We start from the raw sequence: 15,385 nt of genomic DNA, 5'->3' as shown, positions 1-15,385 counted from the left end.
CTAATTCCGGCTTTCCGTGAATTTCCCCGCTAAAGTTAGCGGGGAAATTCACGTCACACGACCTAAACACCAATTTAGTTTCTCCGCTAAAATTAGCAGAAAAAATGACGTCACAACTTTGTGTCACATCACCCATGAACAAATTCAGTGGCAGGAGAATATGAGGAGGAAAGGAGGAGGAGAAGGGAAGGATGAAAAGGAGGACCGGAGGGGAAGAGAAGGGTCATACCCTCCTCTCCGTACCCTGTCCTCCTTCTCCTCTACAATAGCTGTAGTCTAGTTTTGCATTAAAGAGATTTGTAAACGTCCTTCATTTCTTAATATCAAGAACACAATACATTATTCACTAAAGTCACACGTTATATTAGGTTATTGCATAACAGCAAAAATTGGGTTGTCGTAAGCCATTAGCAATTCCCTTTAAGGGCTCAATAAATAAAAAGAAAATGCACCAAAATGGCTCAATTTTTTTATGACGTGAAATGCTTCAATAACATGTCTAAAAGACGAAAACACCTCTGCAAACGTTTTCCAGCAGATAATAATGTTTATTGGCCGTTATGTATTGTCCATTGCTTGAACTCCGGAAAAAAAGGGTTGGTTATGTATACCAATACACAAAATGCACTCTTCCTACGTTGATCCCCTCCCAACTATTGGAGACTACCAACGGTGTGGTAGCGCTCAAAACACGGCACTGCGCACAAGGCCTTCTCGCACCACCTACACCAGATCCTAGTTTCCTTGCGGATGTTCTTGCCCTTGCTGCCTCTCTTCATGTAGCAGACGATGCAGCGGCGTGTCGGTTCTCGCTTCTTTTCTGTCGGCGGGATGTGCGACGGGAAGTGGCGCTCAGTAAGCCGCTTCATGTTCAGAGGACATCTTGGCCGCCCTTTCTTCTTGGCACTGCCATTCCCTGAATACTTGGTGATGATCTCGTCAACAAGTTGCAGCCGGTAATCCATGTGGGATGCTCGGCCTCCTTCTTTCTGATAGAGGACAAATGAATTGTATGTCGCTTCATCCAACAAGTGCTGGAAAATCTTCTTGTACGAGATCTTCTTTCGCTTCCGTGGCACTGAGTAGCTAGACAGCATCTGGTTTGCCCTGTTCACTCCACCCATTGTGTGGTTGTAATCCAAGATAGCTTCAGGCTTTATGAGCTGGTTGCCCCTTTTGTCAATCAATGGTACCATTTCAGCACTATGCACAGTGGATAAAACCGTTACCAGCTTTTTGTCCTTCCACTGTATCAGCAAACACTTGCCCCTTTGAAAGGCCAGCATATCGCCTTTCTTGAGCTTTGTGGTGGCTAGGCCAGGAGGAAGATTCATGCGTGTCACTCGTGTTGTGCCATAAACATCGGTTGATCTTTTGAGCAGGAAGCCAACAAGTTCTGGGGACGTGTAAAAGTTATCTGTAGTGATGCAGTAGCCCTTGTCCAAGAGAGGCTCCACAAGCTTCACTACAACTTTTGTTGCCATTCCGAAGCTTTCCGTTGCTACTGACGAGGTCTCCAGGTCGGTGCCTTTTCCCGTATATATTATAGAGTTCCATATAGATCCGCTTTCCGACTCGCACAGCAGGAATGACTTGATGCCGAACCTTGCTCTTTTTAGAGGCATGTACTGTTTCCAACTGAGCCGTCCCTTGAAAAGCAACAAGCTTTTGTCGACACTTATGTCGCGCTCAGGCACGTACAATGTACGGTACTTCTTCACAAGCTCCTGATACACTGGCCAGATTTTTCGGAGCAGATGTTGGGGGTGTCCTTCCAAGTTCTGGATGGTCGTGTTGTCAACGAAGTTCAGCATTCTCATGACGAGCTGGAAGCGGTTCCCAGGCATTATCTCACCAAAGGCAGGGGTCTCAATCAGGCGGCTTTTCGACCAGTACAGCCTTTCGTTTGGTTTCTTTACAATGCCCTGCAGCATCAAGAGGCTAAAACAAACACGCAACTCTTCACGCGTAACAGGGAACCATTTTCGGAAGCGAGAATGCTTGCCCAGGTTCCTTGAATTCAGCAACTGAGATGCGTACCTGTTTGTCTCAGCTACAATAACATCAAACAGTTCATCATCGAAGTAAGCCTCATAAAGCTCTAGTGGCTGTGGGGGTGAGCTTACTGTGAACGTCAGTCCCGATGAACCCTTGAATTGAAACCGTGGAGGTCTCGCTGGAATATTGCTGAGGTCTATGCGACACCACGCACGGGAGCTGGCGATCATCTCATCGATACTTTCTTCGTCATCTGACTCGCTGTCGTTGAGACTGTCGTCACTATCTTCTTCACTTGAAGAATCAAAATCGAAGTCAACATCCTCATCACTTTCGCTATCATCTGACGGATGACAATCAACCGCACTAGAACGACGCACGGATGATGCCATGTTTGTTTGAAAGCGCGGGAAAATCTCATGCGAACAGGGCGAGACTCAAAAAACAAGGAGAGCATACAAGAAACGTCTGCTGCCATCTAGTGTGAAAACTGTCATTCAAGAAAAGCGTGGACGAAAGAAAGTGCTGCCATCTATGTTTTTAAACAGAAAACGCTACTTGACGAGCTGTGCTCGTCAACAGCCATTTAGAAAGTAGCGAAAGTACCCATGACGTTCTGAGCTCGTCATAAGCAAAAAAGTGGCAATCGCTCGTGACGAGCTGAGGTCGTCATAAACCTTTAAAGGGTTAATGTTTACCATCATTACTAAGAGCTGAGATATCGTCTCCTATAGAATGCTTCTCAGATATGTTTTCTGTGCGAACACGATGAGTTTGAATGGGGTTTGTTCCGTGAATGATGCTGTCCCTATGTCTGAATTAGTGCGCCCTATGAATGTAGGCGAATATACCCAACTGATGCTTGTTGCCCCCCCCCCCCCCCCCCCAAGGCATTGCATGAAAGAACGAAAAGGAACCTCTCTAGATAAGATCTTGATATAAATTTTAATTTCCGCCTAGCACTGCTATACTAAACCCAGCATTTAAAGGGCTTTCACCTAACGTTTTTCTTGTGGTTGTCCATCTGTCCAATGTAGTTTGAGCCAGGATGGGGAAAGAGGGCAAGGAAGATCTGTAAATGTATTTGTATATGCTTCCACTACTTCACTTACGTCACTTTATATCCTTTAAAAGGTGCCTAAAAAAGCACAGCTCACTGTTCACCTCTAAATGCTGTGCATTTAGAGTGATTCTGGGGTATACAAAGGACCTATAAATGCGCTTTCTACTATGCACTAGAGATCGGCTGTGTTTCTGACGCATACATTTTTAAAGAAAATGTTTTACCCTTTCAACGCGCGTTAATGCTCAAATGTAGATTAACAAAATTGTTTCAGGAGAGTGTAAAGTGAAAGCAATGACGAAAACCCAAAAGACACTATCAACAAATAAATTGACACAGAAGTATTATGATAGAAATAATATTATAAACTTTCATTGGATTAGTAGCAAAGAATCTAAAGCAAACTAAGCAGGAGATGGGTGTTCTCTACTTACCAGTGTATGTTGAGTGGAGAAGACACGCTCATCTTAATTTGTCTTTTACTTTAGGGCAACATTCTGAGCAGTCGGGATCAGCGCCTAAAGCGAATGGCTGACCTGCTTACGTCTGTGCGGCTGGTGAAGATGTGTGCCTGGGAAGACGCTTACATGGACTCGGTGAAAGGCTTTCGGGAATCTGAGATGAATTCTGTTTTCAGAGTCAATCTTCTGGATGGCTTAATTGACTCTCTCTACAGCGGAACCAGCTCAATGGTAGCGTGGCGGCAGAATGGCCGTTTTGGCTATGTATCTTCACGAAATTGACGAAGCATTTATGTATCTAGAACATTAGGTACAGATTGAGATCTGCGATGCCTCACTAAAACATGGTTTTATTTCTAATAATTGTGGAGAAAGATACTTCTTCGAGCTCGTCTTTATACAGTTTCCCTACAAATAGTCGAGGCCAATTCTTGACCGTAGAATGCTTCATTTGAAAAGTATCTTTTGAGAAGAGACATACTATGTGAGCATTACTTGTTTTATTCTTAGCTGCACTGACAAAAGCGGAACTACTAATCGTGATTGAAATGTTTTAAATAAGTTAATCATTTTTAAGTGAGATCTTTCCTGTGTCTTGTTGATTCGTCACGAAATACATAAAACATCATCGTCTTCCGAGTGGAATTTTGCAAGTGAATTATCAACTAATAAAATGCAAGAAAAGTTAATTAGTTTTACGAATTTCTAGCTGAGGTATTGCTCTTATATATGCTGATTTGATAGTTGAAAATGTTAATTTTATAATTTATAAAGGTATCATACGTTCTTTGGATGTTAGAAAACTCTAAAATCCAGTACTATGGGTGACATATGGGAGGGAGCATGGGTGCGATAAGCGTGTTGGAGCTAGAGATAGATAGAAAGCACGGTGTAAGGCGCGAAAAACAACGGAAATAAGGAAGAAGACACAGGCAAAGACGCCTCCCACAACTATATTTGAGAAGTGCCGAAAACAAAAATAAAGGCAGATTTCATCACCTTTATTACATCCACGTATGCGCTTGGCTGAGGGATACATGCTTTATCTCCCATTCCTCGGCCAAGCGTGGCTTGCGTGGACGTGATGAACGTGACGATATATGTTTTTTTCTGCACTTTTTAAATATAGTTGTAAGTGGCGCCTGTGTGTGTGTGTGTGTGTGTGTGTGTGTGTGTGTTGTGTGTGTGTGTGTGTGTGTGTGTGTGTGTGCGTCTACCTTGAGTGGAACTCTTCGTGACTGTAAGTAAACAACTATTCTTTCTTCCTTGTTCCCATTGGTTTTTGCGTCGCACACCATGCTTCATATCGTTCACCATGAAGCCCAATTACAAGTTTTTCTACAGGGGGTTTGATGCTCATATTTAAATATGGAATTTTTTTTTGTCTTGACAACGCGTGTTAATCTGCTGTTGACATTTATATCTTGAATGGTTATCGCTACATCGTACATGACTGATAATTACTTAAAAAAAGTGAAAGCCGCTTACAACTCCCTGTAACGCCGAATTGGAGCGCAGCTCTTGAGGAGGAGGAGGGAAGGGCGCTGGGGGGGGGTTAGACTAACCAGGGGGGGGTCACGTGACCTTGGGGGGTCACGTGACCTTGGGGGTCACGTGACCCCCAATGCCGATGATGTCATCACTGACGTCACTGATGATGTCATCAGTGACGATGACGATGCGGGTACCGATGACGTCATTAGTGACGTCACTGATGACGTCACCAGTGATGATGACGATGACGATGCGAATGTCGGTGACGTCATCAGTGACGTCGCTGACGACGTCATCAGTGATGATGACGATGACGATGCGGATGCCGGTGACGAATCAAGTGACGTCACTGATGACGTCATCAGTGATGATGACGATGACGATGCGGATGTCGCTAACGTCACCGGCATCCACATCGTCATCGTCATCATCACTGATGACGTCACCGGCATCCACATCGTCATCGTCATCATCACTGATGACGTCACCGGCATCCGCATCGTCATCGTCATCATCACTGATGACGTCACCGGCATCCACGTCGTCATCGTCACTGATGACGTCACCGGCATCCACATCGTCATCGTCATCACCACTGATGACGTCACCGGCATCCACATCGTCATCGTCATCATCACTGATGACGTCACCGGCATCCGCATCGTCATCGTCATCATCATTGATGTTGACGTCATCAGTGATGATGACGATGACTATGTAGATGCCGGTGACGTCATCAGTGTCGATGACGTCATCGGGGGGTCACGCGACATCGCCGGGGGTCACGTGACCTCGGGGGGTCACGTGACCTCGAGGAGGGGGTCACGTGTCCTCAGGGGAGTCACGTGACCGGGGGGTCACGTGACCTCGGGGGGGTCACGTGCCCCCCCCACGAAGTCACGTGACCCCGGGGGGGGGCTCGCGCGGTGCATTATGGGACATTTCCCATGATGCACCGCGCGGTTACGCCGACGGCGACGGCGACGGCGACGGCGACGGCGACGCCGCTCAAGCCGGAAACGGGCCCCTAAGAGCTGCGCTCTAAAACAAGTAAATGTCCGGATAATTTTTTCCGGCTGCAAGAGCTCTTTTTAATATGATGTTGTAATAAATACTTGGCAAAACATCAGGACGAAACGTCAAGCCTGATGAAGCTTTTCTTTCAGATGATCATCATTCTCTTTGGCAGCATGACTATATTTGACCCAAGTCGGCTGCTTAACCCTACACTAGCATTTTCTTGTATCTACATGTTGTCACTCACAGATACAATTACCAGCAATTTATCTCAACTCCTCAGGCTCAGATGTCTGGTAAGTACAATTAAGAACCGCAAATGTTTTATGAAACATCAAGGGTAATAAGATTCAGAAACGTGCAAGGCCTCTAGCCAATTCTGTCGTAATTGTGCGTCAAAAGTTTGTTAATGATACATATTTTCTCACGGATTAACTTATATTCAGGTTAGCTAATAAATGTAATTTCGGGAACACAGACAGATTCATAGAAGTAGAAAGTAAAATAAACTGTTGCAGATAGTAAATAAACACAAGTAACCTTGAAACTAGAATGTTATGTTGTAGTAAATTACATTTATTTGTATAACTAAAATAATAATTTTTTTTTGCAAACACGTATACAATTGATTGAGAAAATGAACAATTACGTTGAATGTATAGCAGAAACATTTCGGGAAGTCTATGATTTAGCCTGTCACACGGTAGTTTAATACGCTACATTGCCACGCGCGTCGGCGAGCAAGCGCGTGCGTGGCCGAGGATTTACCGCGCTTGACTAGCGCGGGAGGTGCAGGTTCTATTCCAGTTAGCGGACTGCCCTTTTATTAATTCTTTCAATGTCAAGCTGCGCTGGCGGCGTAATGCCTCCAACCGGTCGGGATTACCCAGCACCTCAACCAAGATGTCACGAATGACAAGTGATACGGCGATAATAACTGAAGAAACTAAACGTTTAATGGGGGCGAACTTGTGCCCAAAAATAAAAAGGGAACAGAATAAAGCAGAGCGTCGCGGACGTCGAAGTAGGTGTGACAGCAGAGTCGAACGCTGGGGCGAAACTGGCACCGCTCGCCTTGCGGAATCCCTTATGTACCCTCGTGGGTTTCTGGATCGTTCGGCGTAGAACTTTCGGTGCGTAGAACATTTGGAACTCGATCAGACGAGAACGTTCTCGAACTTACTAGAAGGCCAAGTTGAAAGAATAAACAAAAGGACAGTCCGCTAGCTGGAATCAAACCTACACCTTCCGCGCGACAGTCAAGCGCGGTAACCACTCGGCCACGCACGCGCTTGCTCGCCAACGCGCGTGCAATATATGACATCCTCGTTTATAATAATATGAAATATAGGAATGACTTCTACGATAGACGACAAATTTAGTGATAGATGTAACATTATCTTTCACAAATGTAAAAAGTATTAATTCAATCTCACCAGGCATGACTAGTTTAAAGCACCAGTTCAGGGAAGCTTATGGGGTGCATTGTTTGAGCGAGAATTCGTTACCCTACACCTTAATTTAAATTAAACACACACTACGTCCAATAGTATTTTTCATGCTCTTTATGCTTATCATTAATATGAATGAACGGCGTCTCTACATAACAGAACCGTGTCCCAGATAATTAGAATCTTAATATTATCGCGACTCACACTAAGTCCGAAAAATTCTTCATATTTTTATAATTCAGAGGAAAAGCTTCCTTTCTTGTTGTCACGCAGAAAGAATGTAGAAAAAAGCTATCCTAATGACTTCTAAATATATTTTATATTTCTTTGTCCTCATGAATAATGTCATGCGAAAATTAGCGACGTCTTTTGCGAGCAATAACGTGCTGGTCTCACTCCTTACAATTGCAATGCACGTAACGATGTGAAGTGGTGGCAACGGAAAATGTATTTCGATAATACGATCGGGTGGTTCCAAATAACAATTCAATTCTACTATGTCTTATTATTTTAACAACATGTATCTTTGTGTTCTATAAACTTTGCCACAGATGTCACTTGCACTCAAAAGAATAATCAACTTCTGCGCCCAAGAAGAGCATGCAGAGAAAAAAGATTGTTTCAAGGACCCCTCTCAAGCTCAAGGTAGTGTCTTTTGTTACCAATATTAAGACAGAGTTCGAAGTTTTCGGAGTTCTGGTATGCACGCAAAATAGATAAAATAATTTGGCCTCCGATGTGGAAATTTAACATTTAACACCCTTAAGCTGCTTTGGTCAAGCGGCTCTCCAAAATATTATTGGTTTTCGCTTTTATTCCAGGACGGTAACCTTTACTGTTATTACTTCTATAATTCTCGCCACTATTTATGTAATAATAGTTTAACCATTATAGAAAAAAGCACATTTTGGGGGTGTACCACAAGGTTTCTGTTTACCAGGTATCTGAACATGGACTTGTTTCAGGGTCTGATTATAGAAGCGAATAGTTTCTTTCTTCAAGTGATATAATTTAGTAGAGCACATTTGAATATGTTTGATCATTTTCATAATAATAAAGCACATTGTGTTTGATCTCAATTCCAACGGACTTTTATGCACTTGTTACACCCTTGAGACCGGTGCATAAATATAGCTTTCAGTGTTTGTATATAAGGTTCGGTAGGAATAGTGTCAGAACGCCGGTGCAAGGCACGTGATAACACTCCATGGTCGTGGCCACGGGGTTTTCGTTTTCTTCACAGCAACAGCGCCGTCCACGACAAAAAGTAGTTTTAGGTTTCTTTTCTCTTTAACTGCAACTGAACTCGCGCGATTCCATTTCTAACTAGAAAATATCAAGAATAAAGAATAAATAATCCCAAATCTATAAATTTCAATTATATTTAAAGCAGAAAAGTAACAGCACATCCGTTTTCTTTCCCGATTTTTTTTTCTCATTGTAACGTCTTGGCCGTTGGCGTGAGCCGGCAATCGCCGGCAATAGCAGCCGTCTATAATCACCCGTTTCCGTTCAAAGCATCGCACTGTGCCCTGGCATTATCACCCGTCACAGATTCGTGGCTTCAAGGAGCGTATGGTTGTCTCATGAATCGTTAGTGAAGTGCTCGCAATTCTAGCGGACGGAAATGTTGCTGCGGTGGAGGTTCATCGGAAGTTGGCTGGTTTCAGAGAAGACGACTATTAGTTAGCAGACGACAGCTGGTTCCTTCGGGCCTCGAGCCTCGCGTTTGGCGTAGTGACACAAACTCTCCCGGGACGTCGCGTCACGTGCCTCGCTTTGACGCTCTTGTTGGGCTGTGGGGCCCTAGCCTCCACAGTTCCTCAAGTTATCTTGAAACGGAGTACAGCATTTAAGAGTAATTAACCAATTTAAATAATATTTCTGCTGATCCCTATAGCTATTAATTCATCTAGAGTCCGAAGAACTTGTTACATTCTGTGAACACGGTATTCAAAACCTAGTCTTTAAGAAAGAAAAAGTAAACTGAAGCTCTTTGCATAATGCAACACAATTGCATGCAGTATTTCTACATACGGTCCGTACCTTGTTCTTCCAGGTGCCATCGTAATGAAAAATTGTTCATTTGGGTGGACCAAAAAGCAAGAAAAGCCAACCCTTACATCCATATCCTTGGACATTGCACCTCGGTCCCTTGTCGGGGTCACCGGTCCAATTGGGACGGGCAAGTCTGCCCTTCTTGCAGCCATTCTGGGAGACATGGACTGCATGAAAGGAGACGTCAAAATCACTGTAAGCCCGAATTGGTCACAAAGCCTTATATAAAAAAGTTCCTTTGTTTCCTGAACTAGGAATTTGGTATTTCAAATAGAAACAGGATTATGCATTTTTAGTAATTGGGATCGCTCAGGGAAATACAGAAGTATAATTACTTCCATAAGTATTCGAACATCTTTCATAAGTATTCGAATATAGAAATATATGAAAACTTCCACTAAGATATGACGAATGTATTTTATTTATCCTCATTTCTTGCATTTTTCAGGGTCGCATTGCCTATGCTCCGCAAGTTGCCCACGTCTTCGACATGACTATTCGTGACAATATTGTTTTCGGTAGCGAATTTGATGATATCCGCTACGCCCGAGTTTTGAATGCATGTGAGCTCATTCAGGATATTCGAACTCTTCCAGCAGGAGATATGACGCAGGTTTCAGAACGAGTAAGTTGTGCCTTTTTCTCTGGAATCAGAACACAGAGATGGATTCATTCATATTAACTTTATTACATATTGTGACCAATCCATAAAAATGTGATATCACACACATGTCCATGACTTCTAGAAGTAGTAGAGTATGCCAGAAAAAAAAACACTTTCAATTCTGCAAATAAGTGATAGCAAAATGTTTTCGCAGTGTCGATCAACCGCCTCAAAGCAGGGAATTGGACTTAACTGACGGCTTTTAGAACGAATACGCTGCATGGGTTACGTTTCACCGCTCCACAGCCAAAATGTAAAATTACGAGTAATGTCCATTGAGTAAGACAACTAAACCTTCAACGAGAACAAGAAGAAGTGAAGTTGGTAGAGCTGATACACCTACTGTAAAGGGATCGCTCGCGGGATGAAGAAAAACTTGGCATTCTTTCAACGGCGTTTCTCTTACAACTATGTCAAAACATGATAACATTCCATACCTGGACGAGCCCGTGTCACTTCTCTATCCTTTGCCAGAAGCTGCTCTCTGTCCTGCGGTGGCTCTTCGGTACGCCGAGCGCTATTGTACTGGGCACGTTTCCGCTTGTACTCAGCTTTATCCTCTTTGATACGATCCTCCATTTTGCTAAGCATTGTGAAGACTATTGCACATCCAGTGATCGTTTCGTCTCGTAACCAGCGTGTGCGCGTGATGAGGAGAGTCGAGCGGCTCATGTAGCGCACTTTTTCTGCGACACTCGCATGCCTTGTGATAAGAAATGAACGGCGCTTGTACCTCACTCTCTCTCGCAGGAGCACGAATTTTTACGTAACGACGAAACATTTTTTTCAGGGGATGACTTCAAGGGGCCCTGCGATCATATTTAAGAATCTACATTTTTTTGCGGTTTCCACATCTCTTGGGGTTCGGGCAAGCCAGCGGGCCCGGAGAGAGTAATTAAATATCAGTGCATCATATTTTAACCGGACGACGCAGAAACCACCTCCACCTACGGGGCCGGCCCGTGGTGCCGAAAGCGCGCGATGTGTGAAGTCTTTGGTCTTGGGCTTACTACTGCTCAGAGTCGCTAAAAGCTTCGTTTTAGTCGAAATACAAAATATAAGTGGCGCAAACCTTTTCAGTTGTTTATGAAAGTAGTTTTTGTTCAGCATTTTAGATCAGAAAAGAAACAAATGCAGTTTATAAAGTACGGAAACAAGAAATGACCTGTCGACAAACCCGCCACCAAGCGGTGGAAAAGGCGGCGCATACTAGAAAGGATCAGGCACCGAAGAGCTGCGAGCGTAGAAAGGTCCCGGATGTACGCGGGGGCGCTGCAGCCGAGGATCCGACCAGTTCCGAGCGTTCCCAAGGCCTTCGGCGAGCAGCTTTGGCTTGCGGTTTAGCCTTTTGGCGGTATGGCAGCGCGAAGTGGCTACCGTTCTGAACTGAATTTACCCCGTGTTTGCTGTCCTTCGTGGCCAATGAGTCATGTCGTATTAGTGTTTAATCGCGCAGCAAATGCAATGCGAGCCGCCCTGGCTACCTGCTTCATAAAGCCTATTTGAAACATGTTTTAGCGGCGTGCTCTCAAGCCGTTACCACGGAGTGCGGCAGCCGTGAGCGCTCGCTCAGCTCACTACTTCTCCTCTTGTTCACGGCCACTCAAGCGGCCAAAGACGTCTGAAGGAGGTTTTTTTTTTTTTTTGCTTCATTTTGTAATTTTAATTTGCCTATAACTTTTAAAGTAAAGCGAAATTCAAGAAAAGAAAAGTTTCGTTAAGTTACTACGTTCAGTGCGCTCAGGTTCGGTGCTAATTAAAATCAGTAAAAAGGTCCTTGCAGGGCCCTTCTGAGGTAATTCTGTCGCATTTAAAACTAACTGGGGGCAGTAAGCTACGGCTATACGTATCATGCTATGACATCATCTGCCACCGGCTCTGAATTTAATTACCGGGTTCTATTTAGTGCATTCGACGTATCGTCACGATTCGCCCATGTATTATCTTCCCCCTGGCCGTATAACTCACCTGAAAAAAACCGCATTAGTGTAACTTTCACAGTATTTCTTAAAGAAATCCACTTAGCTTCGTAAGAAACACACTATATAGTGCAGTACCAAAGCCTATTTCCCACCCGAAATTAGATTAGGCACGGCACACGCGCAGAGGATTTCGGCCGCCTTTACGCTGAATATGTTGCTGTTTGCTTTGTCCGTTCAACTCTTAGCATTATCTCTACTTAGGCACCAAAACGTTCACGTTTCTTGTCTGGCGTACGGAAGTGGACACGATTCTTTAGTGACCAGATTCAAACTGAGTCGGGATGAAAGTAGAAATGATCGGTAAATATCCCAATTTAAATTTCTTCCATAAACTTAGGACCTCTGTTTAACATTTTAAGTTTAATTGAAAACTGCAGTTAGAGCATGGCTTTTGCACCCAGCAATTAGGAAGGTAATTATATAGTTTGGTAAATATTCAAATCACAATAAAATCTCTCTGTCAAAAAGAACCGATCATGGTAAACCATGACTGAAGATAATCTTTATGTAACAGTCCTTCTATTCACAAAACAAAACCGGCATAAGTGAAAACAAACAACCCAGATTAACAACGTGTTCAAAATCCTCTAATAACTCTAAATATCTATTTTTTTTCAGGGAGAAACGTTAAGCGGCGGTCAAAAGCAACGTATCGCTCTTGCGAGAGCTGCATACAGTCGTTCAGACATTTACCTTTTGGACGAGCCTTTTAGCGCCCTGGACTCAAAAGTCGCGGAAAATGTCTTCGAGAAAGTTCTTGGAGAGAAGGGCATACTTCGGCAGAAGGTATGCCTTTCATTACTACAATTTAGGGGCTAATAATAATATAAAGTCAATACAATCTGTGAAAGTGTTTTCTTGATTTAGCTTGGGAATGACATGTATCACTTTTAAGCAACGGGGAAAGTGCTATACTTAGTTTCACTTTAAGTCGAGACGCCGCCGACGCTATGAGCTGATGGGATCAATCAAACCACGTGAAAATCGCACCGTCGTGGTGTTCACCATCTTTCTGCAAGCTGAACCAATCATAAAATGAAAGACCCTGTGACAAGATTTTGACGAGGCTTGATTGGTGCCATCAACTCGTGGCGTCGGCTGCGTCTGTACTTAAGCTGAGACAAAGTGTAACACTTTTTCTCGACTATTAGTGAGCACACATTTAAACGCATCAATAAATATAGGGAAATGTTGCTGGTTCCTGTTTAATGACTCTTGTTGGAAGCCTTTGATTAGAAATCACCACTGAAAAATTGAAACATGTGAAACATAAAGCAGGATGAATGACTTAATATGTGCATATTTTTCAGCAAAAACCAACGAGGGAGAGTGACTTAGCGCGATAAAATGCTGTCACTTTCACCAGGCAAAAGTGACCCCTCCCCTGGCTGCCGCCATGTTGTACAATTTTGACCGCTTTGACTATAGTAATTCTGATAATATCTACATAACTTTGATGCCAAACATACAAGATGAATAATTTTTTGAAAAAAAATATAAAAACAAATAAGCCTTTGACAAATATAAAGCTGTCTATATTTCAATTTAGAACTCCTAGTTTGGCTTCGTTTTTGTATAATTTTATAACTGTATATTATATTATTATGTTCCTCACCCTCAAGTATATTACTTAAAATAAGCTTTTTGTCTCGGAAATAAGACCATTCATTATTTCTCTTCTTATAGTAAGTACGCTATACAGGCTGTTTGATTTTATATGGAACAGATGAATTACAAAAACTGCTTGAGTAATCCTCACAATAGGTAAGACAATAAACTAAAATTATTTGCTTAACACTATCATTTGGTATAATAATTTTATCGTTTCAATTACACGCTTGCTGAGCGTCATAAAAATTGATAAATCAGTCCATTTTAGAAAAAAGAAGTGAAGGGCGAGGGTGCACCAAGATTACCAGTCGTACAACGGGCGCGAGACTATAGTTGCTTGGAAACCCGGATGATTAGATTATCATCCACGTTCTCCCAGTGCTAGCCTTGTGCCTATTGCACGAGTGATATGTTTGGTGAAATTTCGCGCTTCTCACATGCTTCAAGACTTTCTATAGTTGATTGATTTAGTGCTCTTCGATGACACCCAGCAAGTTTTTAGTTGGAACCTTATATTTGTTCCAGTAATAAAAAGGTGTAAGTAAAATATCTGAGCTCATTATCCAACTTATTATGAGCATTGGGCCCCATATATTTGGTCACCCGAGTAAAAGAACTCATCTGTACAAACCGCATCAGTGCATTTTACGAATTTTTCTTCAAAAGTCTGCTGGAATTAAAAGCGAACACCCTGTGTATGCATAAGATTTCCTAAAAGGAAAAAAAAAATTGATTCTAACTTTTCACCCAGTTCGGAACGTTTTACATTTCTCAAGTTAAAATGAATTTAAAATGTGTGTCGCTATCTTTCAGAAGTCACTCTTTTCACATCTAAAAATCACATTTTATTTTTCACGCAGACTCGAATTTTAGTTATCACCAAGGGAAGCCTGTTAAGGGGCATGAACCAATTGCTTCTGATGCATAATAACAGAATTACTTGCCACCCAAATGCGACGCACCTGGTTGCTCGTCAGCTGAATTCAATAAATAATAAATCTCGAACAACGCATAGGACATCTAAAACATCATCTGACTCATGGTATGATCACTCATATGTTTCATTGAATATACACTGTTTTTTAAAAGGCTGCAACGATTAATATGTTTAGAAGTGCAGTATCGGCAAATCATTGTATACAAAAACGTACATAAACTGACTTATTCTATGTTAAAATTAGGCAAACAGTAAACGTTAAACTTGATTTTCTTTATTTTGTTTGTTTCCCAGTTTAGAATAACTATTATTGTACTTTTTGTCACCTTACAAGTACCCCAGTTATAAATATTGTGAACAATATCCTCGCATATATAATTAAATGTACTGGTTTGACACCTGCGATGACAGGAATATCATGGAAGCCAATGACACAAAAGAGAAACCTACGGTGGACGAAGTCACGGCATCAACGAAGGTAAGTGACATTAGATAAACCTAACTCGTGCTATAACATAAACAACGCAAATATGGTTTGTGCAAGCCGTTTAAAAATCATTTTTAGCGCGCCGACCAAGCGTCTTTGTAGACAATAGATAAATGCTCGGAATTCGGTTTTAATAAATTCGTATGTCGCGTCATCAAAATA

General features: G+C 42.6%; 3 protein-coding genes across 3 annotated transcripts; 1 reads left to right on the top strand and 2 right to left on the bottom strand.

Annotated features, from left to right (window-relative positions):
- Window positions 1-649: 649 nt before the first annotated feature.
- Window positions 650-1,124, bottom strand: LOC115318009 (piggyBac transposable element-derived protein 4). The gene has a single exon (XM_040504396.2). It carries the CDS (start codon window positions 1,122-1,124, stop codon window positions 654-656), a length of 471 nt encoding a protein of 156 aa, XP_040360330.1. The 3' UTR covers window positions 650-653.
- Window positions 1,125-1,149: 25 nt separating this feature from the next.
- LOC121834783 (piggyBac transposable element-derived protein 4-like) lies at window positions 1,150-2,390 on the bottom strand. The gene is made up of 2 exons (XM_042288561.1): window positions 1,230-2,390; window positions 1,150-1,173 (listed from the first exon to the last, which is right to left on the bottom strand). The coding sequence occupies exons 1-2, from the start codon at window positions 2,388-2,390 to the stop codon at window positions 1,150-1,152; spliced, it is 1,185 nt and encodes a 394-aa protein (XP_042144495.1).
- Window positions 2,391-8,035: 5,645 nt separating this feature from the next.
- On the top strand, window positions 8,036-14,902 carry LOC121834782 (multidrug resistance-associated protein 1-like). Its single transcript, XM_042288559.1, has 6 exons — window positions 8,036-8,129; window positions 9,544-9,737; window positions 9,991-10,167; window positions 12,807-12,974; window positions 14,660-14,771; window positions 14,889-14,902. Exons 1-6 carry the CDS (start codon window positions 8,036-8,038, stop codon window positions 14,900-14,902), a joined length of 759 nt encoding a protein of 252 aa, XP_042144493.1.
- Window positions 14,903-15,385: the final 483 nt, after the last annotated feature.

This window comes from Ixodes scapularis, unplaced genomic scaffold (assembly GCF_016920785.2).
Source record: "Ixodes scapularis isolate PalLabHiFi unplaced genomic scaffold, ASM1692078v2 PGA_scaffold10__122_contigs__length_95168666, whole genome shotgun sequence".
NCBI classification, from domain to species: Eukaryota; Metazoa; Arthropoda; class Arachnida; order Ixodida; family Ixodidae; genus Ixodes; species Ixodes scapularis.
The sequence above is the reverse complement of the archived record's forward strand: the minus strand, read 5'-3'. Positions and strand labels throughout refer to the sequence as shown.

Bases quoted from the DNA above. Each gene is read 5' to 3' on its own strand.
- LOC121834782 (XM_042288559.1), top strand. From the start codon at position 8,036: ATGTCACTTGCACTCAAAAGAATAATCAACTTCTGCGCCCAAGAAGAG. The intron at 8,130-9,543 runs GTAGTGTCTTTT...TTGTTCTTCCAG, and splicing joins GGACCCCTCTCAAGCTCAAG to GTGCCATCGTAATGAAAAAT. The intron at 12,975-14,659 runs GTATGCCTTTCA...TTTTTCACGCAG, and splicing joins AGGGCATACTTCGGCAGAAG to ACTCGAATTTTAGTTATCAC.
- LOC115318009 (XM_040504396.2), bottom strand. From the start codon at position 1,124: ATGGGTGGAGTGAACAGGGCAAACCAGATGCTGTCTAGCTACTCAGTG.
- LOC121834783 (XM_042288561.1), bottom strand. From the start codon at position 2,390: ATGGCATCATCCGTGCGTCGTTCTAGTGCGGTTGATTGTCATCCGTCA. The intron at 1,174-1,229 runs GTAACGGTTTTA...GATTGACAAAAG, and splicing joins AGTGGAAGGACAAAAAGCTG to GGGCAACCAGCTCATAAAGC.